Raw genomic sequence first — 27,991 nt, 5'->3', positions numbered from 1 at the left:
TTTTTGGTGACACTATGGCTAATCAGCCTTAGATAAGTAAACACTTATAATCAGTAGAATTGTCTTTTAACAAACATAAAATTACCAGATTCTTCTACATAATAAAAGCATCATGTTTGTAAAACCAGGTGCTTCACTATTCCCAGGTTCTGGAGGTAAGATCGTTATCACCATTTAATAAGGACAAATGCAATGCCTTATTCTTAGAACTTCACGTTTTAAATGACAAGTAATTGTGCAGAAGTGTATCTAAGTGTTATCGTGAGTCACAGTGTGAGTCACAGAGCCGGGGTAGTGAGATAAAAGCAGATACTGTGTGGGGATATATAAACATGTCAGAAAGTAACTCTTCCTGCCCAACCACCAGCACTGGTCAGTCCTCCTGGGGAGAAGGGCTTCCAGTTAAGGCACTTCAAGAAAGGTCTGGAGAAAAACCAGAGAGAAGCATCAGGAAGAGTCAGATCTTTAGAAACCATGAACTGGGAGAGAAAACCTGAAAGCACTCAACTGCTGACTGCAGTGAAGGCTTGAGAGAATCATGAAAGCACTGTAAGGGTGTGCAAAAAGTAGAAAGGGAACAGTTCATGTGCACCGAGAATGGAAATAAACTGCATAGAGAAAGGCTCTAGGTGTAGCACGGCGTGACCCGGGGCCATGTCTATAAGCCGAGCTGCTGCACGGATTGCCCTTAGCGGATCTCCGTACCTTTAAGCCTCACACCTAGGGCTCCAGAACGGCTCTCCCCAGCATAGAAGCTCTTTCCATTGTACACCACAAAATGCGAATCTGCCTTTTATCTCTCACCTATCAGCCCTCGTGGATGCTGAGCGAGCAGTTATGGGCAGCTGCGGGGCTGGGCAGCACCGGGCAGGGCTGTGACCCCCCCCCCCCCCCCCTACCGGCGGCTCATGCGCAATATTCGCCCGGGGTGGCGGCGCGAGCGGCTCGAGCATGGCGCAAAGGACGCTGCCGCTGCCCAGACAGCAATCCCTATCCCCTCCCGTCGTCTTCAACCCCTTCGTCCACCCGGGTCGCCTGAGCGCAGGGGACAAGCTGCGGGTAAGGCTGGCGGCGCGGCGCAGGGATCCGGGCTGCCCGGAGCTGCGAGCATGACGGCCGGGAGGCTGGAAACGGCGGGGCCTCACGCCACAGCGGCCTCGGAGAGTCTCAGAGGCAAATAAGGCGTTACTTAGAGAGAAAACAAAACGCCTGCACCCTGTGTGCGTTGCTCTCTGCTGTGTGAGTGGCGATGATGTGCTGCTCTCCATGGTGTCGGTAGCTCTGCACATCAGGCTGAGGGTACTAATGCAATTAAGAATGCAAACTGCTTCTGGGCATTGGTTTTTAAACAACTTCACTTGAAAAACTGTACTAATAAACCAGACGCAAGCTGACACCTCAATGAGCACATCATTGCATAGGTGCATAGGGAACAGCAGTTTCTGCTGATTGTTAGGAATCAATGTTTTATGTTTCATACAGCTCTAGCAAAAGTTACAAACAGTGTTTGCACCGAAGGAAGCTGGGGAGATTTGAGAAACCTGGAAAGCAGATTCAAATCTCTTCATCCCTGTGCCCTGCTGGCAGCCTGGGTCACATCTCAGGTGCATCCGAAGTGGTACTGCATGCATGAACCCCAGGGGACTGATAGCGGTTTTCTAATGAGGTTCCAGACACGGACAGTTTAATCTGTTGGCTGTTGTTTGCACAAGGCATTTTTAGGCTCCGATTGCCATTTTAGCTATCACAAATCTATCTTTTCCTTCAGGAAGAAGGGATGAAAACATTGGATGTTTTAAAGCAAAGTACATTCCATACATAACTCCGCAGTGCAGCAGGAAGGAGCCGCTCTCTGCTGGGGCAGGGACTGGAACAAGTGAGCTTTGAAGCAGAACTGCAGTCATCGCTGTTGACTGCAGCAGTGAAAGGCCGTGTGGTCACAGGCACCTTGCACACAAAGTACGTGGGTGATTCCTCATGTGGAGGATAGTTGTTCAGATGACTCAGGATAGCTCTGTCTTTGTGACTACTGCACACAGAAATGAGCCAGTGACTCAGATCCTACTTAATACTTTCTGAACTTTGTACCTGTATTCTGTACATTTTTCTCTAGCCCTTTTCTATCCTACCTTAACCTTTCTCTTTTCTGTCCTTTTATTTTGCCCTCCTCTGCAGCTGATGGAGCAGAAATCAACTGCCTCATTACACAGTGACCTAGAAAGTCGATAGCCTGCATCAGCACATCAGCAGCACCTGTGCATCTGCCTAAAATAGATTAATGAATTTATTAAAGTTTTGAGGGAGGAATTGTTTTGCCTTTACTACAGCACCCTTGTTTTTCATTTTAGGTCAGTGCATGTTCACTCCATTTGGTTTGGGTTTTGGGTTGTTTGGTTTTTTTTTTCCATAAAGAAAGGAGATGGGTTTAGGGAAAACACACTAATTCATGCTTACACCTCCTCTATCACATTGCAGAATACAACTGAACTGTTGAACTGGGTTTATAGATTCCGTTACAGGTGGACACATATGATAGGAAATATCTGATTTTGAGAGACTTGCTACCTGAATTCTTCACATTTACTGTCTCTGGCACCAAAGAGGATAGGAACAGTAAGTGCCTATGGCCAAATCTCTTAAGCCCACCTACTGATTCGAGTCCTTTTGGCATTGTCAAGAAGTTACTATTAAACTTCCCCGGCTACATATATACAACTTTAATGTTAGAAAAATAATTTCCTTCAAGAAGGAAATAATCATGCCCAGCTTATGGGGTAGTACTTACAGATCTTAAGTTGCAACACCTGCTTCTTACCCTCATTTACACAGTGTACCCACTGTCAAGTTTGATATGTTGTCATCGTGCCTTTTGCAACATGTCAGAGAGCCCCAAAGACCCAAGATTTCTCTCAGTCCCTGTCATCGCAATTGGGTCTAAGACACTAAGGCCAGAGCCTCTTCTGAATGCTAAAAAGAGATCAGTAGGAGATTGCAAGAATGGAATTGTAAAGGAGTTAAACTATGGGGAAGAACTGTGTTGATGAAAGGAAAATTAGATCCAAGCTACTATATCTGAGAATTGGATTAATAATAATCAAAGGTGCTTAGATTGCAAATGTACTAAAGCAATGTGTTGCTTTTAAAAGAAAAGAGGTAAATTAAAATCCTCTTTAAGTTGCAAACTATTTTGTAAAACTTATTCAGAGCTTTGCTTTTCCTGTACAGTGGGTAGTCCATGCTGAAAAGCCAACTAAAAAGGCTGATGTTGAAAGAGGAGCGCTGTTGTTCAGCTGTGGTAAAGCTCCCTAATGAATTATCTGATCTGGTATGACATACAGAAAGCCATTTGTGACTACAGGTCATTCAGATTTGGAAAAGGGAACATAAGAGATCACTCACAATAATTATTTGAATAGAACTGGTGTAAAACTTAAGGTTAAAAGTAATGAGTCAGATTCTTTTTGTAGTCTTATATAGGCTGATACATCACCCCAAAAGAGCTGAATAGCAGTGTAGATTTCTTGGATGGATTCACAAGGTGTGTTACAGCATCAGAAGTTCTGTAGAACAGTGGATGTTACTGCAGAACTGCAAGCTAAATGCGCATCAAAATCTGTAAGCTGAAAGTTGCATACTTATTCAATAACTTGTACCATATTTGAACTGATGGAGCTCTTAGTCAGTGACTGCTGATGCGACCATATACTAAGTTACAAGGAGAACTGTGCAAATGAGCAAAAATACCCCCCTCAGCAGTTCTGCATGGGAATGCATTGTTTTGTGCCATGTACATGCACAGAGCAGCTCCTCAGCACTGAGCATGGCACAGCTGGTTGGGTGCCAGGAGCAAAGCAGTCACCAGCTCACAGCCTGCCAGGAGTGCTGTTCTGACTTCCCCAGGCTAAGGCAGCTCACCTCCCACCCAGGCTATGCTTGCTCAATCTGTGTAGTGCTGCTGTTGTGCCAGGAAGGACAGCCTTCAGGATATGGTTTCGAAAGCAATTTACTGGGTTACAAGAATAAAGAATTTCTTCCTGCCCTGCCCAGCGCTACAACAAGCTGTTAACAACCTTGCACAAATACACCTTTTTCCTGGAGCTGTGCTCACACAAAATAAAATACAAGCTAAAATATCCCTGCTGGGGGCTGGCGCTAATATTTGAGGATTATTTGCAACCAGGGCCTCATGGCTCTCGTGCCCCCAGCTCTCCACATAATTGCAAATGGAGAACTGACCAGTAGTGTCAGCCTGGATCTTTCTAGGCTGGCTTTGGTACCGAGCTTGGCAGGCTGCAACCATAGTAAAACTCTCCCAAAAGTTTGCTTTAAAGTTTGCTTAGAAACAGTCTTCTGACTGCAAGGAGGAAAGGGAACTGTGATTTTTCAGCTTATTCTGAAAGATTCAAGGAGTGCTAGGGTGGAGGCTAACAGCCAGGATGCTTAATGCAGACAGGAGACAAGAAGTTAGTCTTTGTAATAGCTGGGTTCTATTGTCTGTGTAGTAGAGCTCCTTTTTTTGCCTAAAGGGAGATGAAGTCGCGTTGCCTCTGTGCTGCTGCAAGCAGCAGTAGTGAGAATCGTTCACAGCAGTACTGTGGCTCAGCACAAGATTATTTAAAAAGGTTGAAGTACATTGTGATCATCTTAGCAATCCCACTTGGCTCGTAGACAGATGGCAGTTCGTGATAAGAGATCTGTAGTGGAGGTACCCAGCAGCTGGTCAGAATCATCTGACCTTGTTGTATACTGCAGACTTAGTCTAAGTATAAACTACGGCAGACAAACTCTGATTACCCTCTCTGTCTAACAACATCCGAATAGTCAGATGTCCCAATTCCAGCTGAAATAATGATCTAAAAACATATTTTGAAATGCTGCGAGTGACTAAAGTTCCTTGTGTGAAAACTGGACTCATCAATTAAGACATGCAGTAGTAATTTAAGTGTTTTAACATTCATTAAATGTAACTGCACAGATATTGGTTATTTGTTTTGATGCCATTTCTTCAGAATTTCCTCTCTGTTTTTTCCAGCTTGTTCTTCAGGGGGTTATTCTGCTACCTCTCCGTGTCATATGCATAGTAATCCTTTTCCTGCTGTCCTGGCTGTCTGCATCAGTTGCAACTTTGTGTCATACTGGAGGACCATCAGTGCCACTTAAAAGATGGAGAAGGTAACAAGCGACCAATGTTTGTTGAACTCTATGTTTGTGTGCTTTTTTAGTAACACAAAGCCAGTGTGTGAAGTATTTTTTCCTCACATTCTTTTCCTCCTTTTGATTAAAGAGGAGTCGGATCCAAATTTTACTGTTGCAGTTCCTCGAGGCTGAGATACATCTTTATAAAAATCATTATTTAAAGACTGTCTGTAAGCCAGGACTTATTTCAGCAATGATGCAAGTAGGAATATTTGAGACAGGAAGCTATTTTTAAAAGTATTTGGTAGCATTACTTAGCTGAATGAAGCTTTGCTGAGTTTTCATTTGGGGCAAAATTAGCTTTGACAGCTTCTCTCCTAGCTGTGATGCTCTTGTAGGAGTATTCTATAGCTGACTTTGTGTGCTCTGGTTTTAGTCACTCAGCTTCTGGGTCTCTTCTCATTGCAATACATTGCAGCTACATGCAGGTTGAGGGGACACACATGAAGTGAACAGTAACAAGGCCAAGAGATGATAGTGCCACTGAGGGAACTTGTACCATTTATGTTAATATTGTTATGTAATCTCACACGATTAAAAATGATAGAAAAAGAATAGTACTGGAGTGATATATATTCTTATAAAAAATGATGCTGAATCTGCTAAGCACTTATCCTGCCCTCCCAACAGCATCATGCTAAAGTGCTATAAAATATGGCAAGGGAAATAGCACACTTGGGGAGTAGGGGGGAACAGTGTACTGGAGAAAATGCTTTACATTGCCTTGTCTTTCAAATTGCAAATATAACATTGTAAATGCCAACATTTAAAAAACACCAAAAAACTCCAACACTCTCCTTATGATCATTATTGCTGTCCTGTGCCTGGCCACGGTGCTTGTGAAAGCTAAGTATTTGTTCAGAATGCAAGCTGTAACATGGATGATGTTTTTGTGTTTCTGTTCACAAGGAGGATGATCCAGGCAACCCTTCCATGCCTAACTTATACCCTGTTCTTTGTAATGGGTTTTCGAGTTAAAGTAAAAGGGAATGCGGCGAGTGTACAGGAAGCCCCAATCTTTGTTGCAGCTCCTCATTCAAGCTTTTTTGATGCCATTGTTTCTGCCTTAACTGGGATGCCATCAATAGTGTCTAGAACCGAGAACCTTTCAACTCCAGTGTTTGGCAGTAAGTATTTATGAAAAAATAAAGTGCTGCAAGCCTTATCTCTAAAACTGATTAAGGGACAGGCTTTATAAGTTCTTAAGTTCCGAAGATACTGACATATTATTTTCTGTGAAATCACTGGGACAGTTTGTCTTTCTGAGTTGACCAATGTGCTGTTTCCTTCCAGACATGGAATATAATACCATTTTAAATTTGCTTTACATTGAAGATATGTTTCATAGCCCCTTACACAACTTTCTCTGCAAGTCTTCCAGTAGGTAGCTTGAATAATCTGTTTGGCTGCTGTGTTTTAACAGTATCACCCACAAATGTAGAGTATGGATTGGTGAAGATTGTTTCGAAACAGACTGGAACTGCATCAGTCTGGAAAATATCATACTCATTAGCTTACACTTACAGGCACTGTTCTGTTGGTTCTTTTGTTTCCTTATTTCTAATGGCAATCAAACAAGGAAGGAACAAAAGAGAAGTTGCTCAAAAAGGAAATGCAGAGAATGGAAAAGATCAGATGAATCATGCTTCTGTTTTTTTCTCCTCCTTCTGGAACACAAAGGAATCCCAGTTTGTGTTATGACTAGAATCAGCATCAGACTTTCTGCTGGCTATGTATCTCTTAGGGCTTTTAAAATAATAAGCCAACAGTAACCCCAGACTGAACTCAGTAAACTACATAGACAAGTGTCCTGGTAGGAGATGAACTGATCGTATCTTTTTATAAAAGCACAGAAGTGGGACAGAAGATAATTCCTTCTCAACTTTCTTAGCTCATCTCAGTATGTCCACACCTTCTGATATAGACCTGATTAAATTAGTTGTGTTTATCTGGTTGGCTTTTTGGTTTCTTGGTGTGTTTTTTTTTTCCATATACACACAAGTTGTGGATGCTTTGAAACTGTCAAGGGACTTCCTACTTCTTTGCTGTGGGCTCAGACAGCTTCTTTGTTGCAGTATGGATTATTTAGGTCCAAGTGAGGCCAATGAGTAGATGCCTGGTCAGGTCTATTGCTTGGATCTGTGGGGAAATGCTCAGTGAAGGATAACTGCCATATTAGTAGAATATGCTTGAGTGAATTTGGTATGTTTTTACCTACTGCCAAGCTCCTCAGCTTACAGTGTATGTCTTCTGTATCTTACTCTTTTGCAGAATGAGGACAATAATACTTTTCTTATTTAGTCTGAAAGCTGTTTGTGCAGTCTGTCTCCTAGTACAAGAATATCTAGTTTTTATTACAAGGTTGCCTTGAACATGTGATTTCCTGGCACTAGTGCAAAAGAAATAAAAATTTGGATCTCTTCCACAGCAATTTTAAGTTCCCTTCAGCCTGTATCAGTTTCTCGTCATGACCCTGAATCACGGAAGAATACAGTCACTGAGATAACTAGCCGGGCATTATCAAGAGGCCAGTGGCCACAGGTAATAAATATACTACTGCTCTTCTATAATATATTCATACACACTGTGCATCATAGTGCTACGTAGGCAGTGCCTAGCTGAATAGCATCTTGGCATCTCAGATCAGTTCTCAGATCTATGTCAGTTTTAGCAAAGGAAGAAGAGAGGCTGATGCCCAGGAAGTTTTGTCATTATGAATGATTTAAATCCAGACAGTAAGAATTTCTGTTCTAAAATGCAAATGCTCTTGAATTTCTTTTCCCAAGGAAAGGGGAGCTGGCTTTACACTAATTCTGCCTCTGTGTTACAGCACTAATAGCATATGAGTCAATATCCAAGATTTTATTATTTTTTGTAGCAGTTTTTTGAACTCAAGATGATGTCTGTGATATCCTCCTCTGAGTCTTCATTCTCTTAGCATAACAGGAAAGGAGTAGCTGAGTTCCCAATTCCTTTCTCCTAAAACCAAAGCATAACAGGCTAGGCAACACTTGTGCTTATTAATAGCAGGTAGTCCTGAGTACTGCTTCTCCCAACCCTGTACCAAAACAAAAAGGGAAGGAGAGTGTGGATCAGTCACTAATTTGTTTCCTGTGGTTTATGACGTATGGCTGAACAAGCATTCCCATTTTTGTGTCCCTAGCGAACAATTTCTGAATATGGAACATCCAGTGGAGGACTCACGTTAAAACAAATGGTGCAGCTGTGTCTGTTGTACATTAGAGCAGCCAGTATCTCTTTCATTCAGCCGTGACCCATTCATTCATACTAAAATGGGAATAGAGCTTGAATAATTTTGATCCAGACCAGTTCTTGTGCTAAGATTTTTTAGAATGCTGCTTATGGTCAATCCTGTATTGATATAAGAAATATATAGCGTCTTTGTATTCCACAGGGAGTTGAATTCAATGTGTCTCACTGCAGCTCAGTACACATTTAATCTGGTATCTTTCAGAATCTAATTCAGAGTCCTTCTGGGTGTTTAATGTCTGAGTCATTCAGAGGCCGTGCAGGGTGTGATACTATAATAGTTCTGCTTAAGAGATACACCTATGTTCCACCTTTTGTTCCTACCCCTTAAGCCATGATCTTCTCATCACAGCTAGCATGCTCACTCATGTTGATAGCATCTGTGCCTTTAAATGCTTGAGTACCTCCTGCACTTCATGTCAGTCCAGACTCTTGATGTTTATATGGTAAGAAACTGCTGACAGAGAAACAGTTTTCATATTATTAGCAGCATTAAACATTTCAAGTCAAACGCTGGAAACTTTTTGTACCGTAATTCTGAAATGATAAAGGCCTTTCCCCAGAATTTCTCTCTTTAAAAAAAGACTTTTGTTTCCAAATCAAGATAAATCAGGTTGTTATTATTGTGTGCATCCTTCACTAATTCATTCTGTTGTAGTTGAAACAGTAATGGTAATCTTGTGATGCAGTGTGACACGTCACAGATCTTGCATAAAAATTCAGCCTTCCCATAACTGATGCTGAAGTATAATCCTTTTATGCTGTGTATATATTTGCTTTCTTTCTTCTTAAATCCAAGATACTGATTTTCCCAGAAGGCACCTGCACAAACCGATCCTGTCTGATCACATTTAAACAAGGTGAGAGATTCTGTAGTATCTCTGTTGGGAAATATTATATGAAATACTAATTGGGTATCTCTGGAAAGACCTATGCTTCAGCAGACACATCACAACAGCATTTTACTAATGTCTTATGTTGTTAAAGCTTCAGTATTGTAGTAATGACATTTCAGTCACATTAACCTCAATGTTTTACACTGTCATGTCTCATGTGAATCTGTTAAAACTTCCAGCTGCTGTATGAAGCTCAGCCTTAACAACCAATACTAATTTGTGGTTGCAGGTGCATTCATTCCAGGAGTTCCTGTGCAACCTGTTTTGCTCCGATATCCCAACAAGCTGGTATGCAGCACATTTTTATACCACTAATCTGGAGGTCAAAATACTGACTTCAAACATATCTAAGCTAAATATTTTGCTTTGGTGCTGAAGAATTTATCATCCGAGTTTTAAGACTGGAGGATTCCAAGTCTCCCAGGAGTCAGCGTGGATTGGTTGCTATTCTTATTGTGAGAAACTTACTTCTGGGCTTCTCAGCTGTAGTAAAAATAAGAGGAAGTGCAGAGAAGTATTGCAGCGGAAGTTAGAAACTTCCTACAAAGGCACAGAGCCCGGACTTAGAAGTCTGAAATGCATGCAACTTCCTTACCAGTCATCCTTTTTTGGATTAAGCTTAAAATGCTCTTACTGCAAATGTGTTTTCTGAACAAAAGCAAGGCTGAACCATGCAGTGCTTCCAACACCCCTTCCTTCAGGCAGCTGAGGAGGGAAGCTTTGCAGATGGTTCTCTTTGTGCAACTTTCTCTTGTTTTGCTGAATACGCGTTTGCAGTCTCTGCCAAGTACAGGAGTTGAGCCATATGGCTCTGTTTCCCTGGCAGGTGCAATAGCAGGACATGAGTTTAGCAGACTGCTAACATGTTTTTTCCTTTCTTCTTCACCCAAAAAACCCAAACCTGACCAAAAGAACAAAAAGACCAACCATTTGATTCCTGGTGCTTTTTAAGATGAAAAAGTAATTAAGATGAAAAAGTGATTATTTTTATCTACATTGATTCCCTTGTAAAATCCTTCTTTGGTTCTGTTTCTAAACAGTAAACCGCTAGAGGGGATTGATGCATTTCACCAGTAGGATTTAGGATCTGCAGTATACATTGTAGTAACAGTATCTAGGAAGTAATAAACATAGAACAATAAGGGGGGAAAAAAGCCAAAAAAGCAAAGAAAAAGCATGATAGGATCACCTACATAAAGATATCCCTGAAATCTATTTCCAGATTATTTCTGAGGGTGCTTTGCTAAGTGGACTGGCAAGGAGTTCTGGAGAAGTCTGATTAGATACTCTTTTTCTACTTCTCTGCTGTTTTGATTAGAATGAACAACTTAAAAAGTCTAAATAACCACTTAATTTTCCTTTCCAATTGCTGATAGATGGGCAGTCTGCCATTCTTTTTTTCACATTTTTAGGGCAAGGAATCCTAGTTGTATTTACATCTTTATTTTCTCTACAGGACTATAAAACCATCATCCGCTTTTACTAAGTTTATGCTTGTTCTATGCTGTAACCTGTCCACATTCTAACTCTCATCTGTTTTGTCAGACATTTCTGCTTTATTTTTTTCCTTAGGATACCGTAACCTGGACATGGCAAGGCTATTCAATGTAAGTTTCCTAATCTACTGACAATTGCATGGATGATTTTTTCCCCATTACTAAACAGTCTGCCAGACAGACTGGGCTAAGCCAAGGCATGTGGTCTTCCAGATCTCTTTTTATGCAGGGAAAATATTTGAGGTAATGCTGTAGATTTCATAGATGAATGGACAGAAAGAGTTTGCAAATGGGAAAGCATTATTTCTAGTTCTGCCACTGTTTTGTTCACTTTTCTCTTATGTTTTGCACATCACAACAGGAAACATTTGGAATGATTTTTCTTTTGGATACAATCAATCAGTAGTCATCAAAACCTACAGATGTTTACAGTTTACTGCATGGTACACAAAGAAGAAAAAAATAAGTGTTATTTTATGCCCTCCATTTATTCATTTCTCCACCTTATTTGAAGAGTCTCACCATAGTAATTGACTGGGCAAAGCAGTTATTCTGTTTCCCCATCTTCCTGTTCTGAGCCCAGGACTCTTCAGCTTTTTATTTTAAACTCGGACATTTTGAAAAGCTGACCTACATGAAAACGTCCACCTCACTGACTATCCTCAGATATTTTTTTAATTATTATTATTGCTGTTACACTTACCAGCGTGCTGATAGTAACGCATATTGCAAATTCATTGCTATTGATTACTCCTATGAAGCATTTATGGTGGAAGACTGGAAAGGAGCTGTCTTTAGTTGGGAGAGAAAATGCTGAGCTGGACACCACCAGACTCCTTCATAGAAACCTCCTGACCTGTTTCTGCTTTCCCTTACCACTTCTTTTCTACTTTTGTGTCATACTGAGAGGCATGCCTTAAAATTATGTAATAGGAAATAGAGCATTAAGGTATTCCAGCAATGAATAGAAAAAATCACTGTTTTTCCTTTTTTCCTCTTTATGTTTTCAAATGCACAAACAAAAGACTTCCTGAAAGCTTCCTACTGTAAATCACGTGATGTAGAGAGCAAATATGTGCTTCTGCTTAAAAATCATAGTGAACAAACCAGAAACTGAAATGATTGTGCTTACTCTTTTCCCCTGCAGGTTCCTCCTCCCCTACCTCTTAGTATTAAAAATACACCTTACGGAATACCTCAGACACACTGACGCTTTCTTAACAGATTTGTGCAAACACTGTTATAATCTGCAAAATGGGCAGCAGATATTTACAAATCCTTGTTTCAGTTCTGTAGAAGGAAGTTACTGGCTGTTTTGCAGACAGGAGAATGCAGGATACAGAACTAAAGCTGCTTCTTAGAGCTCTTAAATCTTCAAAATCCATCATGTGTTCACATCCTTAAAGATTAAGTAACTTATATACATACTGCTTATCAAAAAATTGTGCAGTATTGTTGATAAGCATGATAGCTGATAACAAGTTGCCTGCCCAATGAGCAAGCAGCAGGTATATGCAGTAGCCTTATAGGAAAAAAATAAAATCCATTGCATCATTTCAGGAAACTCCCAAGTACTTAAAATCCTTGTCCAGTATTGGCTGTGTTTCATCTGCTGATGTGCGAATACTTAAAATTACTTAAAATAACTTAAAATTCTTCCTTCCTTTCTTCCTCTCCTGCAGAAAAGAGCTGTGCATAATGACACTGTGTCAGCTCTTCACAAGAGTGGAGGTTGAGGTAAGAATCAGAAATATCTTTCTACTAAGAGTTTATATTTCAGTACAAATACATAATTCACATCATTAATAACTGTTATTGAACAATAAACAACTGTGTCAGCAAGAAGAAGAGAATCACAGTGAGAATATTTGTAGTTTTGTTGGCTATATCTACGTATCATTTAACCTGATGAGTTCCTAAATGAAAACTGTCAGAAATGCTTCTGTTTTTAAAGCACTGCAAAATCATTGCCAACTCACTAGTTACAAACGTATAAATTAACAATTACAATACATTCTATTAAAGATAACTTTACATTTTTTACTCTACCTTCTTATTTCCCTACTCCCTTAAATGCATCCTTGTCTTACTCACCACCTTCCCCATACTGAACGCTAAAAGGTTGCTGCAAGTAAGAGCTTACTTAGGGGCTCCTGTTTTGTACTGGGGAGAAAGCTGAGCTTTGTATAATGAACCAGTTTCCTTGATCATTAAAATAATCAGCTGCAAAGTGCAAAGACAGATGAATGACAACTGACACAACATACGCACTTCATGTATCAGTACACTTACTCTAACAGCTTGCTGCCTATCAAAAAGCCAGCATTCACAACAGAGCAGTGAGGAGATAACCGAGGTATGATCAGTTTGTTGTACTTCACATTCCCTAGCAGACCACAAAGATTATCTGTATGGATTATGTCAATTTAGGGACCTGAGCAATGGGAGACATTCAGATAGGTTTTGCTGTTTATTTGCCAAACATGGAATTCAGTGAAGTTGTGCTCTGTGAGCACAAGCTGTGTTACTGCTACTAACAGTTAGCAGCAAAGTCTTTGTTGTGAAACAGTGAAATGCTTTTCAAGGGAACATCTTGTATACAATAAGACATGCAGTAAACACGGTAACAGAATATGTACTGAAGATGTAATTCTCTTTATGATTTTGTATAGAAGTATGCATCTGTGCTGTTTGTACAAGTGGGAACAAGAAACAATTAATGGAGCCCTTCTATTAGAATGCCTATTTCCCCCTGATTCAGAATGGAACTCAAACTTGTCTGTTAGAAAATAGTGTTCCCAAAGTGAAACTGAAACATGAAGAAAGATGCAGCTTTCACAGCAATGTGTGTCGCCAGTGTAGAAATAACTGCTTAGCATCAATACAAATGCTTCCAAAAGCACAAAATTGAAGGGACAGTTCTACCCAGAGAGGGAGGAAATCACGCTTTTTGTAGTCACTAAGTAGTTCCCTTTTTAGCAGTGAGCACTTCAGCTACTACCACATACTGTGAACAAGCAGCCTCTCTTCCCATTGGTGTTGCTCTGTCTACAGTGCATGGACAGTGATGTTCCTGTAGTCCAGGGAGAAACCGTATGTGTTTCTAGACATAGCCTAAGAAGTTGTGTATATCGATGATTAAATGGTCAGACTGGCAGTGAGTTTCATGTCTTCCAAAGGTACAGCATTTGACAGATTCCACAGAAAGAGAGACTAAGCCAAAAGCAGATCAGAGAAGTGTTTCTGCTACTGAAAGTGCTGGGAAGAATTGTTCTTACAGGATTGCATTTTGTCAGCAAAGGTATACTTAGCAGTCATCAGCAGATAAGAGCTGCATGTGTGTGAGATCATGCCTGCCACCTTAGGAAGACAGCAAACCAAATCACCTCCTGCTGTAGTTTCTGGCTTTACCATTAAAGTTAAACAGGTTTCTTGAATGAGATGTTTCAGCTACCAAAAAATCTAAATTGCAGTTTGAGGAAGACCTCAGCCTCTACCAACATAATGACCACCTTCAAGAGCAGGAAACACGTTTGCAGAGATAAACTTCTCAGAATTATGATTTCATCTCAGCCAAAGATAACACAGTTCTCTATGTTTGTAAAGAGTGCCTGTGCTTCCTCAACCTAAGAGCTGCATGACTTATACAGGGAAATGGTAATAAGCTCGAATCTGTGTTAGAATTGAATAGATGTGGAGGCTGCTTGTAGAAGGAATGAAATCTCAACGCTTCATGTGAGCAGCTGGTCCCATGCTGTTCTTACCAGAGAGAAAACTCCCAAGTATGGACAGAAAATGGTTATGGCTATTTGACAGATAACTTATTCCATAAATGTCTGGATTTGGTCATAAAGAGGCAGTGTTCCTTGAAATCAAAGGCAAAGGATGTTCAGGGAAGACTGTGTTTATATAGGATATAGGTACCAGTGTATTAATGCATCACCAAAAACTAAAATATAACTGAAGAAACACGTTGACACATAGTAACTGTGTCTTCCACTGAACAGTGTGCAACATCTGGATGACTCTAGGATAGCTATATTCTGGGATTTAAGGGCAGGGTGAGAAGTAATAGAATTGAAATAACTGGTAATCAGTATAGGAAATGGAGCTGCAGGCAGACACTGCGCTGACTGAAGTAGAAGGAACGGAATACACATCCACACAGTACTTTGCAACCAGGTGCCATTCGTGTCATGGCAGATAACAATTCACCTACAGTACATTTCTAGCATAATGCTAGTCCAACTTCTTACATAACAACACTAAATAAGGCCTCCACAGTAAATGTGTTAAATAGATATCTGAGGTTGAGATCTTGGTTTGCTAGGCTTGTAAAATTCTGTACCATTTTAGTATTCTTATAATTTAGAACTAGGATTCCTCAGCATTTTCACCACAGGTTAGAAGCTTTCAGAAAACCTACCAGTCACATCCTAACAGATACAGTTAACGTGTACCAGGTGTAACTGCAGCACATATGAAAAAAAACAACACACTATAAATCTTATACACAGTTTTCTAGACTATAACACCAATTACGAAGAATCTTTGAAAAGAATTTTAGACTCTCATTCTTACAGACATAGTGTTTAAACCTCCTATGATATATGCATTTGCTTTCTTTAAGAGTCAGTTTGGATTAAAATCTTACTTGTGTAGCTATTGCAGAAGAGCGTGAGTTGTTTCTAAGGCTGTTGAGACCTCTGCTGTCCAGCTCTGTCATTGCACGACTGATTTTTTTCTCTAAGTCTTAAAGATTAACAAGAAGTTGTCCATTTTGTTAACAAAGTTCTGACTACTGAATTGATTAGATTACTCATCTCTTTCAGTTTCTGCCTGTTTATGTTCCTAATGAGGAAGAAAGAAATGATCCCATCCTTTTTGCCAATCAAGTCCGACAAACCATGGCTACGTACGTAATGTCATGATTAAAATCTTTGAGAACTTTTCTTTCATACCTATTCACCTGTCCTTCTATAAAAATCCAAATGCACCCCAGCCATAAGGTACACCAAGTACCCTGCCCCACAATTCAGTCAAGTCCTAGGTACTGTACGCAGGTATCTAATTCTTGTACCAAAACATCCTTTGACTGGTCTTATGTGGAGCATAAAGAAGGCTGCCTTACACAGTATGTTCGATACCTGGAATGCTGGAATAAAATGCTCCCGTACTTGATTGACAAGAGTACGCAGGTAGTTTGTTCTCAGAGGCTACTGGGTTGCATTTACAAAACTGTGAATCTTAAAGCATCACGAAACTACTGTAATGTTATTTCACAGTACTGCTTCACAGAATGCATTGCTCTATCCTACCTGCATCAGGAAAAGAACAGCTTATGGCTTGTTTTGTATATTGGCGTTAAGGCAAGTTGAGGTGGTAAAAACAGAAACAAGTCAACTAGAAGTTATTTTAAAGTAAGATGGTGATTGTCTTTTTCTTTCATTTCCTTAATTTTGTTTCAGTGCTTTGAAGGTGCCAGTCACTGATCATACTTTTGAAGACTGCAGACTGATGATTTCAGCAGGACAGCTGACTTTACCCATGGAAGCCGGGCTGGTGGAGTTCACCAAAATCAGCAAGAAGCTCAAGTAAGGGAAGTTAAGTTGTTGATAAGGGAAATGCTGCAGTTGATATCCAACTAGAAAAAAGCAAACTGCTTGACAAGTGACCTGGTGTGGCTGCGGTCAAATCTAAAGTCTGTGCATACTGCATCTAGACTTGTGTGTGTGCCACACATCCATTTATACAGCTCTGTCTGGAAAAAACTTCAGTACTTACATGGCAATCTTAATTATTCCAACCAAGGTGCAAAGCTGTATTTCTGCAGAGATCATTTGCTTTCCAGGCTGTAGCAATAATAGTGTTTGCAGGGAAGGTTAGCTAATAGAGCTGATGTATATTCCATGCTGCTAAGCATGGACTATCGCTCTTGCACGTGATGCATAAAAATTATTCTACATCTGAATTTATGGCAATGAAAAACTCTTTACTGGATTAACCAGATGATAATAGATTTGGGAAGTTACTCTAAGGAATTCTGATTTACCCAAGTGTAGAACTGTCTGCTTATAACCACGGGGGGGCAGTCCTTAATTGCTGACTTCATACAAAACATCAGCCTGAATGTAGAGCATTTAGAAATACCTCTTCTCCTTCATGTTTACATAGCCTAAAATGGAGCCACATAAGGGAGCAGTTGGATTCCTTTGCTACTATTGCAAGTGCTTCCAAAGGGGGAAGAATTGGAATTGAGGAGTTTGCAGGGTACTTGAAGCTGCCTATTTCAGATGTCCTCAGAGAGCTGTTTCTACTCTTTGACAGAGTGAGTAGTCTGTTAACTGACAAGAAATCTTGTTGGCAATGCTTTGTTAAGAATTACATGCAAAAAGAATACTTGTTTTGTTATGTCAAGCTTAGTAAACACTTCTTGGCTAGCAATTCATATTGGCTAGATAGTTGACTCATACAGTTACCTTTTTAAGTTTTGATGAAAAGAAGCTGGTCATTTTGTAGCTTGTGAAATGACAGTTATCTCTTGACATGCTGCTGGTGGCTGAATATTTCCTTTTGCCTATCCCAGATTTTGAGTTCTTTTACATGCTAACTGCTTAATTAAGTGATGTAGTTGTAAGTAGATAAGGCAGATTGGAGCTAAATAGACTATAGATTCATTATCATATAATTGCTCAGGTTGGAAAAGACCTTAGCGATCATTCAGTCAAACCACAACCTAACCATCCTACTCCAACTCTAACAACCCTCTGCTAACTCTTGTCCCTGGGCACCACATCCAGTTCTTAAACACATCCAGGGACTGTGACTCAACCACCTCCCTGGGGAGCTTATTCCAGTGTTTTAACAACCCTTTCTGTAAAGAAGAATTTATGCTGTGTTTGTAAAAGGTTCTATTAGACATTCTGAGAAATTGCCTGTCTCCAGCCATAATGAAGGAATGTACAGGTGCTAATGCAAGACAAATACAGTGTGGCAACCAATGTAATTAAAGGCAGTTAAGACTCTTTTCAGCACAACTATCTGGCATAACTGCTCCAGTGTCTAGAATTAGCAACATAATACACAATTCATTAGAAAGCTGAAGACATAAAAGTTTGCAATCACAGTCAAGACTGAAATAAGCTTTCTTAGTGTTCATCTTAAGGGAGATCTGCTTTACTCAGAAGCAGTCACGCTGATGTGCCAGGGGTCTTTTCTAACTATTTCAATTTTAACTTCTGCTTTGTGGCTTTCAGCATGGTCAGGCTTTTATTTTTCTTTTCAGTGGTGTTTTTTTGCAACAAAGGTTTACCAAATGTCATAAAGCTAATTATGCAGCTAATTATGCAGAGAAGAAAGACAGGAATGTCAACTGACAGAAACTACTGAGAACTGCAGTATTTCTGGCTGCTGGAGTCATGCACAGACATGATTAAGCATGTAGATTAAGCTGTGTTTTGTCCACACCCAGCTCATACACAACACAGCTTTGGAGAGCTACAGAAGTGCAAGATCTCTGAGTAACTCCCTTCGAAAATACTTGCGATGTTCCTTGCTAAGGCTTTGCTGAGTGGAGCAAGTGGTGGTGGTCAAGGAGAGAGCCTTGTACGTGGCCTAGGAGGTCTCCTAACAGGAGGTGGACATGGAGGAAATCTTGGAGGACTTGTTGGAGGTCTTGTGAATCTGATAAGTGAAGCAGCAGCTCAGTATAATCCGGAGCCACCACCACCTCCTCGCAACCATTTTACGAATGTGGAAGCCTATGAGAGTGATGAAATTAGACAGTTCCGTCGCCTTTTTGCCCAGCTGGCTGGAGATGATATGGAAGTGTCTGCTACAGAGCTAAGAAATATCCTGAACAAAGTGCTTTCCCGACATCAAGACTTGAAGACAGATGGCTTCAGCTTAGACACATGCCGCAGCATGGTAGCTGTCATGGATACCGACACAAATGGCAAACTGGGCTTTGAAGAGTTCAAGTATCTGTGGAACAACATCAAGAAATGGCAGTGTGCGTACAAGCGCTGTGATACCAATCAATCAGGCATTCTTGAGAGAGCTCAGCTGCCGGCAGCCTTGCGGGCTGCAGGGTTCCAGCTGAACGAACAGCTCTTCCAGGTAATCGTGCGCAGGTATGCCAGCGAGGATGGCAGCATGGATTTTAACAGTTTCATTAGCTGCTTGGTGCGACTGGACAGCATGTTCCGGACCTTCAAGTCGCTGGACCGCAATGGAAATGGGCAGATCAAAATGAACATTGAAGACTGGCTGCAGCTGACCATGTATTCATGAAGGCAAAACAGAAGAGAATAAGCTTCATTTGAAGACTACAATGCTGTCGTATTATAGAACTACAGCTGTTTCCTTATTCTAAGGCAAATATAGATAAAGATACTTTACTTAGCTATGATTCCTCTTGTGTATGCATTAGTCTGCTTTTCTGAAGTTAGTGTAAGTTGTCAGTTGTACAGATGCAGAAGTCAGGCTAAGAAAATTATCTCTAGACTCTGAAATGAGAGAATATGTTGAAGGACCAAAGCTTTGCTACTCCTTCACAGAATGTGGGCTTATACAGGAGTTTAAGTATTATATAGAAAACTCTTAAGTTTGGTAGTGTTAGTAATACTGTGCCAATTTGTCAGCATTCACTAAGCTGAAATAAAGCCGTGCTTGCCTGAAGGCAGTTACTGGTAAAGTTCAGTAGATTCCTAAATGGTGTGGTTATTTCTAACCAGGGGGGTAAACGTTAAAGTTGCAATGATTATAATGACCAATTAATATTTTGCTTCCTTCCTACAACTTTTTCTGCTGAAATAAAAGCTGAGTGGTATTGTCAGTTCTACTTGCTGGGAAAGACAAAATTGAAGACATACCAGGCTACCTTAGCAACCTTTTTCTACTTCCTACAACTCTATTACTCTTTTCTCTCTCTCCTTGAAACCTTAATATAGTTAGAATGAAAACAGCTTAAAATACTGCGTTTATATTTGGAGAAGCAAATGTAGTCACACAGCAGCCAGCCAACTGAAATCTACTTGGAGCTATCAGAGGTAACTTTCATCAGAGCGCAGCATCCCACCTGAGCTAAGCATGCAGTTTTGAGACATCAATTTTTGAGTAATAGAACAAGGAATTACATGAACTGTCAAAGGCACCCTATTTTTGCAATAAGGATACATAGATGATGACAAGCAGCTCTTTCACTGTGGAGTGGCAAAGAAGGTTTCTCTGCAGGGCTCTGCTGCTTTAAGAGAAAATTGTCTAGGGCGTGTGCTGGCTGATTGGAATGTGAAATGAGGAGTGGAGCAGCACAGCCTGGCAAAGACTCCAGATGTAAGAGCCCACATGTTCCCCTCCTCACTGAGGTATCAGTGACTAATGGAGAAACACCACACAATATCTGCAGGGTAACTGAATACTAAAATGGGGTTCTGTGGTTTGGTTCTGTTTCTAAATTTCCATAGCTTTGATTTCTAATTCTTACACTCAGCAATTAATATTTTCCAAGCTGATGAAATCTCCTCACTGGTATGTTTGCAAAAACCTTTTAATTTTGGACAAAATAACTTGCAACTTTTGCTCTGATTTTTTGGTAAAAACAACAACAAAACCTACCAGGTTAGCATCAGAATTTCCTGTTTGTTACTGGTTACAACTTGCAGGCAGCAACAAGCAGCTGACATTTCTGAGTTACAGCAATAGCTTCTTACATAACGAGCCTGGGTAGGAACATGAGATGTTCAACTGCAGTTCCTCTCCAGGTGTTCCCACGTTAGCTTCTCTGTGGTAGCCCTGTAAGCTACCCATGTTACTTGGCTAATCAGAAACACACTGAAAAGTGGAAGAAAAGACTAGTTTCCTTTTAGAAAACAAGGCCTGTTAGGGCTGCCCTATTCTTCAGCTATTTTAATAACATAAATACAAATTTATGAATTTTAATGTTCAACTTTGATATTTAGAGAATTAGAACTTAGCTTACGTGTTTCTTCAACATATACTTGGGTGCATAGGGTGCATACACAGCTAGGTATGTGTAGAACAACTGCTGCAAGTGTTCTTTGCATTGGTGCTACAGAAACATGGAGGATTTTCTAGTGTTTTCAGTTTAACACCCATGTGTTTGCAGCAACCCTATCGCTTCCCTTTAACCACAACACCAGACCATCTCTAAGTTAGCCAGTCTCTTAAGGACTTAGTAGCATTCACAACATGATCTTACAAGTAAAGTACCTTCATTCTCAAATAGCTGGAGCTCTCTGTGTCAGACTGCACTCGGTTTCGATTACTGGATTTTATTGCTTAAGGTAACAAAACTATTCCTGTTTTTGCTAAATCATTTCCTTAAAATTCATAGGTCTTCAAAATATAGGGTATTCAAATGTTAGATGCCTTGAAAAGGATTGATTAGACTGTCAGTGTAAAGAAACAAACAGTTATCTGTGCAAACCAGTTCTGAATTGTTATTGAAGGCTAAATGAAATTGAATCTTAGCAGTTTAAACTCCTGCCAAACGTATAGCTTCATAAAGTACTGGACAGATTATGATGCATACTTGCTGACCAAGGTCTGTCCTAAGATCTAAGCGCAATATCAGAAAACCATTTCACAGAACACAAGTCTTCCAAAGCACTCTACACAGCAGCCTTAGCATTTCTCCACTGGGGAGCTCCATATTCCACTATTCAGTTGGAGGAAACTACAAACAGAAAGGTTAAGGCTGATACACTAAAGTGGCATTAGAAGCTGGTGGGAGAGCCAGGAATAGGATCAAGATCTGGCTGTACAAGACACATATACCCAGGAGACCACCCCTCTTATAAGTGTCTTGCCTGTGCTGTTCTCAGACTTAGGGAGCTCACCCTTGATAAAAAAAGGAAATTCTTCTTGAAACATACAGCACATTACCCACAGAAGGATGTCTGCTTTATGGTTTTGTTTCATTTTAGAATGAATATTCCAAACTATGGGCTACTAGTCACGACAGCTATGCTTTCATTAACTGTGTCCCATCACCTAATGCTTATGTATGGCTTCTTCCTTAGACTGGATGTTTCCCAAAACCCTCAAGAAACTCTCATTGTGGTCACAGGAACTGACCTAAACATATATTTCAGTGGATACAATTTTTTCCTCTCTGGAAATACGATGCCGTTTACATAGAATTAATCACAAATCCCATCAAAGTAAAATTCACATGTTTTGTTGGAAGAGCTTCGTAATGAACACACTGAAATGTACTTTCAGATCAAAACTGCAATTATCAAACAGGCTGCTACAATTAATTAATTGCATTTCTGGCTTATAAAGTAGGACAATGTATTTGCCTCAAAACAACATAGAAGGCAGTGCATTTTCTTCAAAGAAAAGCTTAAGAGAGACTGTGTGCATCATCAAGCTGTACTTCTGCTGGCATACATTTTATTGCTGAAGGTTCTTAGGAAGAATTAAGACAACAGTCTCATTGTTGGCCTCTCTATTCTGGGACATTGCACCATCTCTTGAGTTTCACTAAGTGCCAGTGTTTGTATTTTCTGCAGGAAGAAATAATTTAACATTGCACATTGCCTTGGTGCGTGTTGCATATTTGATTTGCACAACAGCTTTTGAAGTGATATACACTATTAACTGTGACTTGTGCCATACATTTTTTGGTTACAGAATGGAGATGGCACCATTGACTTCAGAGAATATGTAATCGGTTTAGCTGTCCTTTGTAATCCAGCCAAAACAGAAGAGACAATTCACATGGCATTTAAGGTAAGTTCAAATTAGTGTAAATCTACAAGTCTGACAAATCAAGACTGACTGTAAATCTGTTAGCTTTCAAATCATAAGTTTATAGCTTCAATCTGACATGCAAATGTGAGTAATTCTCTTAAACCAATTGACATTTAGACTGTGAAGGGGAGGTGGAGAATTGCAGACATCAGCTTCATAGAAAAGGGTTTGAAAAGCCATGTGAAGGCACTAATGAATATGTAACTTGGCAGGCCAACTCCAAAAATGATTCAGCAGCACTTGCGAGTTTTTGCCTGAGGTTTTTTTCTGCTGGGACTTTCAATGCCACGTGCAGACAATAGATGGAGCAATATCCTCTGTAAGTCAAGCACTCAGTAGAGACACTTTCTTTCTACAAAAAATGAAAAGAAGGGAGGGAAATCAAAAAGGGTTATTCGGGACAGGCACATCCAAATGTCAGCTGCACCTGGGATCATCTATTTCCTTGTTCCATGTTTTTCTAATAGTCTGAGTTATCGAGGAACAGTTACCACCTTTCAGAACCCAAGCTCAGACATGCAGTGCACATTTTGAATCCCTGAACACTCAAATGCCCAAATAACATTTTTTCAGAGGATATTTGACACAGATTCAGATGTACCCACTATGTATTAAGATACAAACCATGTTCATCTTAAACTGGATATGTTTCAGTATTGATGCTTTTTCAGGATGTACCATTATTTTCATGGCAATCCAGCATAGTCGTTGGCTGCTTTCCAGCTAAGTGTCACAGTTGCTCAAAGTAGTTTGTATTTCTGGGGGGTTTTTATTACCACAGTTTCCTCAGAAGAAGCCTTGCAGGTATCCTTGGTCTTTTATTTTTTTGCTTTCTAGATGATGCTCTTCAGTACTGTAACAGTTGCATTGATTATAAAATGTATAATTTGCTTCAGTTCCTGACTTCACCAGGAAATCACTAATTCAGCTGGTAGAAAGTCCAGTTTGGTGAACTGTGGACTTTCTTTTGCTACTTATTTTCTGTGGTACTAAACACACTCTCCTACACAATGGGACTTTTTGCCCGTAGCAATTACTTAAGAATTACAGTCATCTATTCCTTGTATTTCTCAAGGGGGTGATTCATAGCAGCTGCTAACTGTCCCTGTGCTGGGAAGGATGGCAGATCACTGTACATCTACTGGCTGCATTCCAGTCACCAAAATTCCTTTTCTAATTACAGTAATTCCTTAATGAGTGACAGGTCCCATATACTAAAAGTTAGGTATTTTATGTCAGAAGATAAACTATGGCAAATGTATCTGCTGCCAGGTATGCTGTAGCTTAATCAAAAGGAAGACTAAGACCTAAGGTATGCTTGAATAGAGTGGCGTAGATCATGGTGAAAAACAACATTAACCTTTGTTTATGAGCATTGTAAAAGTTTTATTAGGTAATGCTACGAGATTTGTTTGCTCTTGCAGGTTTTTTTTTGCATACTTTTCCTCGTACAGAATATCCTGATCCTGACTACAGCATGTTCATCACTGCTAAATTTCTGCCTAGTCTTATGCAGAAAACGTGCATTAAAGCTCTTGTAAGAAAAAGTAGCTGAGATGGAACCCCACTGTTCAAATACCAGTCATTTGCAATTCACCTTTTGAATACTAGAAACCTAACATGAGTGGTTGCTTTGCACACAGAAGGTTCACATGCAAAGTGATGTTTCTGTGCATGTGTCTTTTCCAGCTCTTTGACCAGGACGATGATGGCACTATAACAGAGAAAGAGTTTGCTTGTATCATTCAGTCAGTTCTGGGGCTGCCTGACCTTGATGTTTCTAACCTCTTCAAAGAAATAGATGCAGATGAAACTGGAAAGCTGTCCTACGGTAAGTTATGTCCTTTTATAACAGAGTACTCTTGACAGTTATACTGACAACCGAGTGTTCCCGGTGTCTTTTATCCTCAGAAATATCAGATGGCTCCCATACACTGTTTCTGAGGAAAACTGTTGTAACACAGATGTAGATACTTTGCATGAGATGCTTCTGAAAAGTATAATTGGAGATCACCTTCGTTTCCCTTGATTGTGTTGCTGCACTGTACTATCTGTGCTTCTTATTTTTCAGATGAGTTCAGGAGCTTTGCACTTGAACATCCAGTATACACCAAGTTGCTCGCTACCTACTTGGAGTTACAGAGATATCAGCTGAGCATGTCAGAGGAAGGTGATGACATTCAGTCACCTGAAGCCAAGCACACTCCAGTTAGAAACAGTTCAGTCCCAATCTCAGAAACAAGACCAACTGCAAGAAATAAAGTCTGTCCTGCAGACTGTGAAGAAGATAATTCCGGAATCTCAGACAAAAAGGATGACTGAGAACAATCAAAGAATTCATCTCTTGAATTCTGCGGGAATATCTTCCCAATCAATTCATAAGCACAACTGATGCAAAATAGGGATGAAAATTACAGTTTAAAAAAAAAAAAAAAAGTTTTGTTTTTTGTTATTGTTTGTTTTATTTTCATATTTGAAGGAGTTATTCCTGTTTGAATGTAAGGGAACAGTCACTGTCCTTGCTGCCAGTATCACACTACTGGGAATGTTGTTCATGTCTTCCAAAGATGTGCTTCCACAGAAGTAATAGATGTGTGCTAAGAGGCTCCAGTAATGATGTGACGTCTCAATATAGAGACTGAGGAGACCCTTTGTCTGAAAACAGGTGAATTTTCTTTGTGGGCCTCCGTTCCTCTGCATCCCTGACATGTCTTAAAGGGAAAAAACATATTTATTCCAGACTGTTTTAATTTTGCAAATATCCCTTAGGCTTTTTGAAGCTTCGGAGAGACAGAACTTAATTACAAGACGTTGAAAGCTGAAGCTGGTGTCCTTAGATTTCCCTTAACTATGTGTGAACTATAAAGTCTAACCTTCTGAGCAGTGCATGCCGATTCAGTGATGCTACAGAAACAGCTTTAGGCTTTATCAGTTAAAGATGGAAGTGGCTGCATTTCTGTGTGAGACTGCCCAGTAGATAGCAGCTCACAGTCCACAGGAAACTGTAAACAATAAGACTTAAGAATAAATGCACTATTTCAAAACAAATAGAATGTTGCTTACAGTAAGAAATGCTCAGGACCATTTAGGAGGAGCATTTCGAACTTCAGCATATTTTTAATCTAATAGTTATCAATAGAGGAATGTTACCTTGCTCTGCAAAACTTGAAAGATAAATATGCTGTCAACCCACAGCTCAAGTAGTTCATAGCTACTCTGAAATTGTCTCCTAGAAGCCATATTTCTATTACTGTGCCATTACTCATTAAGGGCTTAGGCTCTAATTCAAAACCAAGTTCTTTCTAGTTAATGATTTGAGTGTGTTTTGCCTCAGTCCTTTCTAGTGCACTGGAAAGTGAGCCTTTACCTTTTTTCTATCCTTCATTTGAATGCACTTTATACAATATTTTCAGTATATATGAATTTATGCAACTAACTACTAAATAAAACTTCAGAAGGTGTGGAATGACAGAATATTTCTAATGTAAAGCTGAGATGAGTAAAGTCTAGAATGTCTAGTACCAAAAAGAACCAATTTTCAGCTGGTTTTCATCTGGGAAATGTTAACCTCTGCCTCTAAACTACTGTGTTGTCAGGCTGTAAGTGCATTGTTGTGTTTCACCTCTTCTGTATTTATAACTGTGCCTATCCTGATGTTTCACGTGCTTAAAATAAACCTATATTTTTAAAAGACTTCACTTGAATAATACAAGTCTTTTCAGTATAGTCCTAAGGGTATTCTGTCCACCATGAGAAGCTCCAGAACATCTTCCTCATGATACCTTACCTCAATAAACACTTGCAACCCGAATTCAGTGTGATGGCACATTTCTTTATGGCATAGCTAGAAAAATAGGACAGGACTGATGTTCTTCCAAAGAGTTACTTCTGCTCACTACCTCAGCAAGAGGGAACATGATACAAAGGATTTGCAGTTATCTGGAGAGATATCTCTCTTTTCTGGCAGAAGATAAAGCACTACCATTTACATTTAAAACAAGGGACTGCAACCACAGTTGAGGTATAACAGTCCTGGCTTTGTGTGATTTGAACATTAAGAAGGAATGAGAAGCAGGGTGTACCATAACCTGGCTGTGCAGCTAAGTGAAATAGATGTTAATTCCTTGGCAAGAATCTTTTTGCCTATCATGTTATTTGCTCAGCTTTCCAACCAAGAGCAACCTTTTAAAAGAAGGTGTCTATTCCATTGAGTAAGAAAAAGATGGATGGACAAAGATGGCAAGAACCACTACTTCAAGTCTTTGACTGCCAAGGGTGCCTTACACTTACTGCTATTAAAATCAGCTCTACTTCACAACTGGATCACTATGCTGCCCTCTAGTGTAGCATATTCAGGGCCAGTGATTTTGTAAATACATGCAAGTCACACAAATGCTTGTCAATTAAAGCCAAAACACTGTGTTTATAAATCTACCTATACCAAGAGTTTTATGAGTTCGGCATGTAGCAGTGATTCAACTACGGTCTGAAAAGAAATCAGCTAAATGTTAGGACACTAACTCAATATACACACACATCTGCTTGATTTGCGGGAAGGGAATACATTCATATCTAGGCATCATTGTGCCTCAGGGAGCTTTTAAAAGGACCAAACTAAAAGCAGGCTGCAACTAACGGGCATTACATTAAGCAGCAGAGCAGGAACTAAATAGAAAGAGAAGCCTGAAAGAACTAAACGGAAAATGATTCTCAGCCAGGCATTGAGGGATGACACCTTTCAGCTCCTGCAGGGAATGCTGCCTCACTGCCTGACACTCCCTAACATAAGGAATCCTAAGGCTAAGCCACCCTATTTAAGAACCACTTAGAGTAGCACACAGTAGAGCTAGAAAGGTATATGTGGTGTCACGTAACCATCAGAAATATCATTTATTTAATTGGTACTTTTCTGTCTTGCTGTAAAAAAGGATTTGATCATCAAAATCTTCTCAGATGCCAAACTAAGACATTAAACCCTATAGAAACTCGGTCAATCTTAACAGGGATGAGAATCAGGTGAGGACAGCAGTCCATTGCAAGAGGAAAACACAACTAAATCTCAAGAACAGATGAATGTGGGCTGCTGCAATTCTTTATGTTTTCTGGTAAAAGCATGACTGCAACACAATCAGTATGAACAGATCTTATGTACATTTCTTAGAAGCTGGATTTCTGTTTCTGAGCACATGAAAAGCAGAAGCAGCCTAGAAAACTGACCTTCCCTGTTCACCTGGGCAAAGGGAAGATGCTAACACCATAAGTCCTGACCAGTTTGTTTAAGGTGAATCAATATAGCCTCCACTGGCCTTTCTAGTGCTGAGGGAAAGATCTTCTGGTCTTAGAAAATGTGAAGTG

General features: G+C 40.0%; 2 protein-coding genes across 6 annotated transcripts; both read left to right on the top strand.

Annotated features, from left to right (window-relative positions):
* The first annotated feature begins 921 nt into the window (after positions 1-921).
* Positions 922-26,447, top strand: LPCAT2 (lysophosphatidylcholine acyltransferase 2). Of its 5 annotated transcripts, XM_032447089.2 has the most exons (15): positions 922-1,059; positions 2,176-2,348; positions 5,033-5,172; positions 6,106-6,323; positions 7,625-7,737; positions 9,266-9,326; positions 9,592-9,650; positions 10,935-10,969; positions 12,541-12,595; positions 15,691-15,773; positions 16,327-16,452; positions 17,033-17,186; positions 22,517-22,615; positions 24,326-24,467; positions 24,708-26,447. In XM_032447089.2, exons 4-15 carry the CDS (start codon positions 6,110-6,112, stop codon positions 24,956-24,958), a joined length of 1,392 nt encoding a protein of 463 aa, XP_032302980.2. In that variant the 5' UTR covers positions 922-1,059; positions 2,176-2,348; positions 5,033-5,172; positions 6,106-6,109; the 3' UTR covers positions 24,959-26,447. The 5 variants fall into 5 exon arrangements, with proteins under 5 accessions (XP_032302980.2, XP_015729340.2, XP_085407912.1 ...); XM_015873854.3 differs by lacking the exon at positions 2,176-2,348; XM_085551784.1 differs by lacking the exons at positions 922-1,059; positions 2,176-2,348 and adding an exon at positions 1,769-1,959.
* CAPNS2 (calpain small subunit 2) lies at positions 18,404-19,700 on the top strand. Its single transcript, XM_015873857.3, has one exon. The coding sequence runs from the start codon at positions 18,404-18,406 to the stop codon at positions 19,148-19,150; it is 747 nt and encodes a 248-aa protein (XP_015729343.1). The 3' UTR covers positions 19,151-19,700.
* Positions 26,448-27,991: the final 1,544 nt, after the last annotated feature.

Source organism: Coturnix japonica, chromosome 6, assembly GCF_054131305.1.
Source record: "Coturnix japonica strain WE chromosome 6, WE-NBRP24, whole genome shotgun sequence".
In the NCBI taxonomy this organism is placed as follows: domain Eukaryota; kingdom Metazoa; phylum Chordata; class Aves; order Galliformes; family Phasianidae; genus Coturnix; species Coturnix japonica.
This window is presented reverse-complemented; position numbering and strand designations above follow the sequence as displayed.

Excerpts from the sequence above, each read along its gene's own strand:
- LPCAT2 (XM_015873854.3), top strand. The coding sequence starts at position 952 with ATGGCGCAAAGGACGCTGCCGCTGCCCAGACAGCAATCCCTATCCCCT. Across the intron at positions 17,187-22,516 it reads TGTTTCTACTCTTTGACAGA|AATGGAGATGGCACCATTGA; the intron begins GTGAGTAGTCTG and ends TTTTGGTTACAG. Across the intron at positions 24,468-24,707 it reads AACTGGAAAGCTGTCCTACG|ATGAGTTCAGGAGCTTTGCA; the intron begins GTAAGTTATGTC and ends CTTATTTTTCAG.
- CAPNS2 (XM_015873857.3), top strand. The coding sequence starts at position 18,404 with ATGTTCCTTGCTAAGGCTTTGCTGAGTGGAGCAAGTGGTGGTGGTCAA.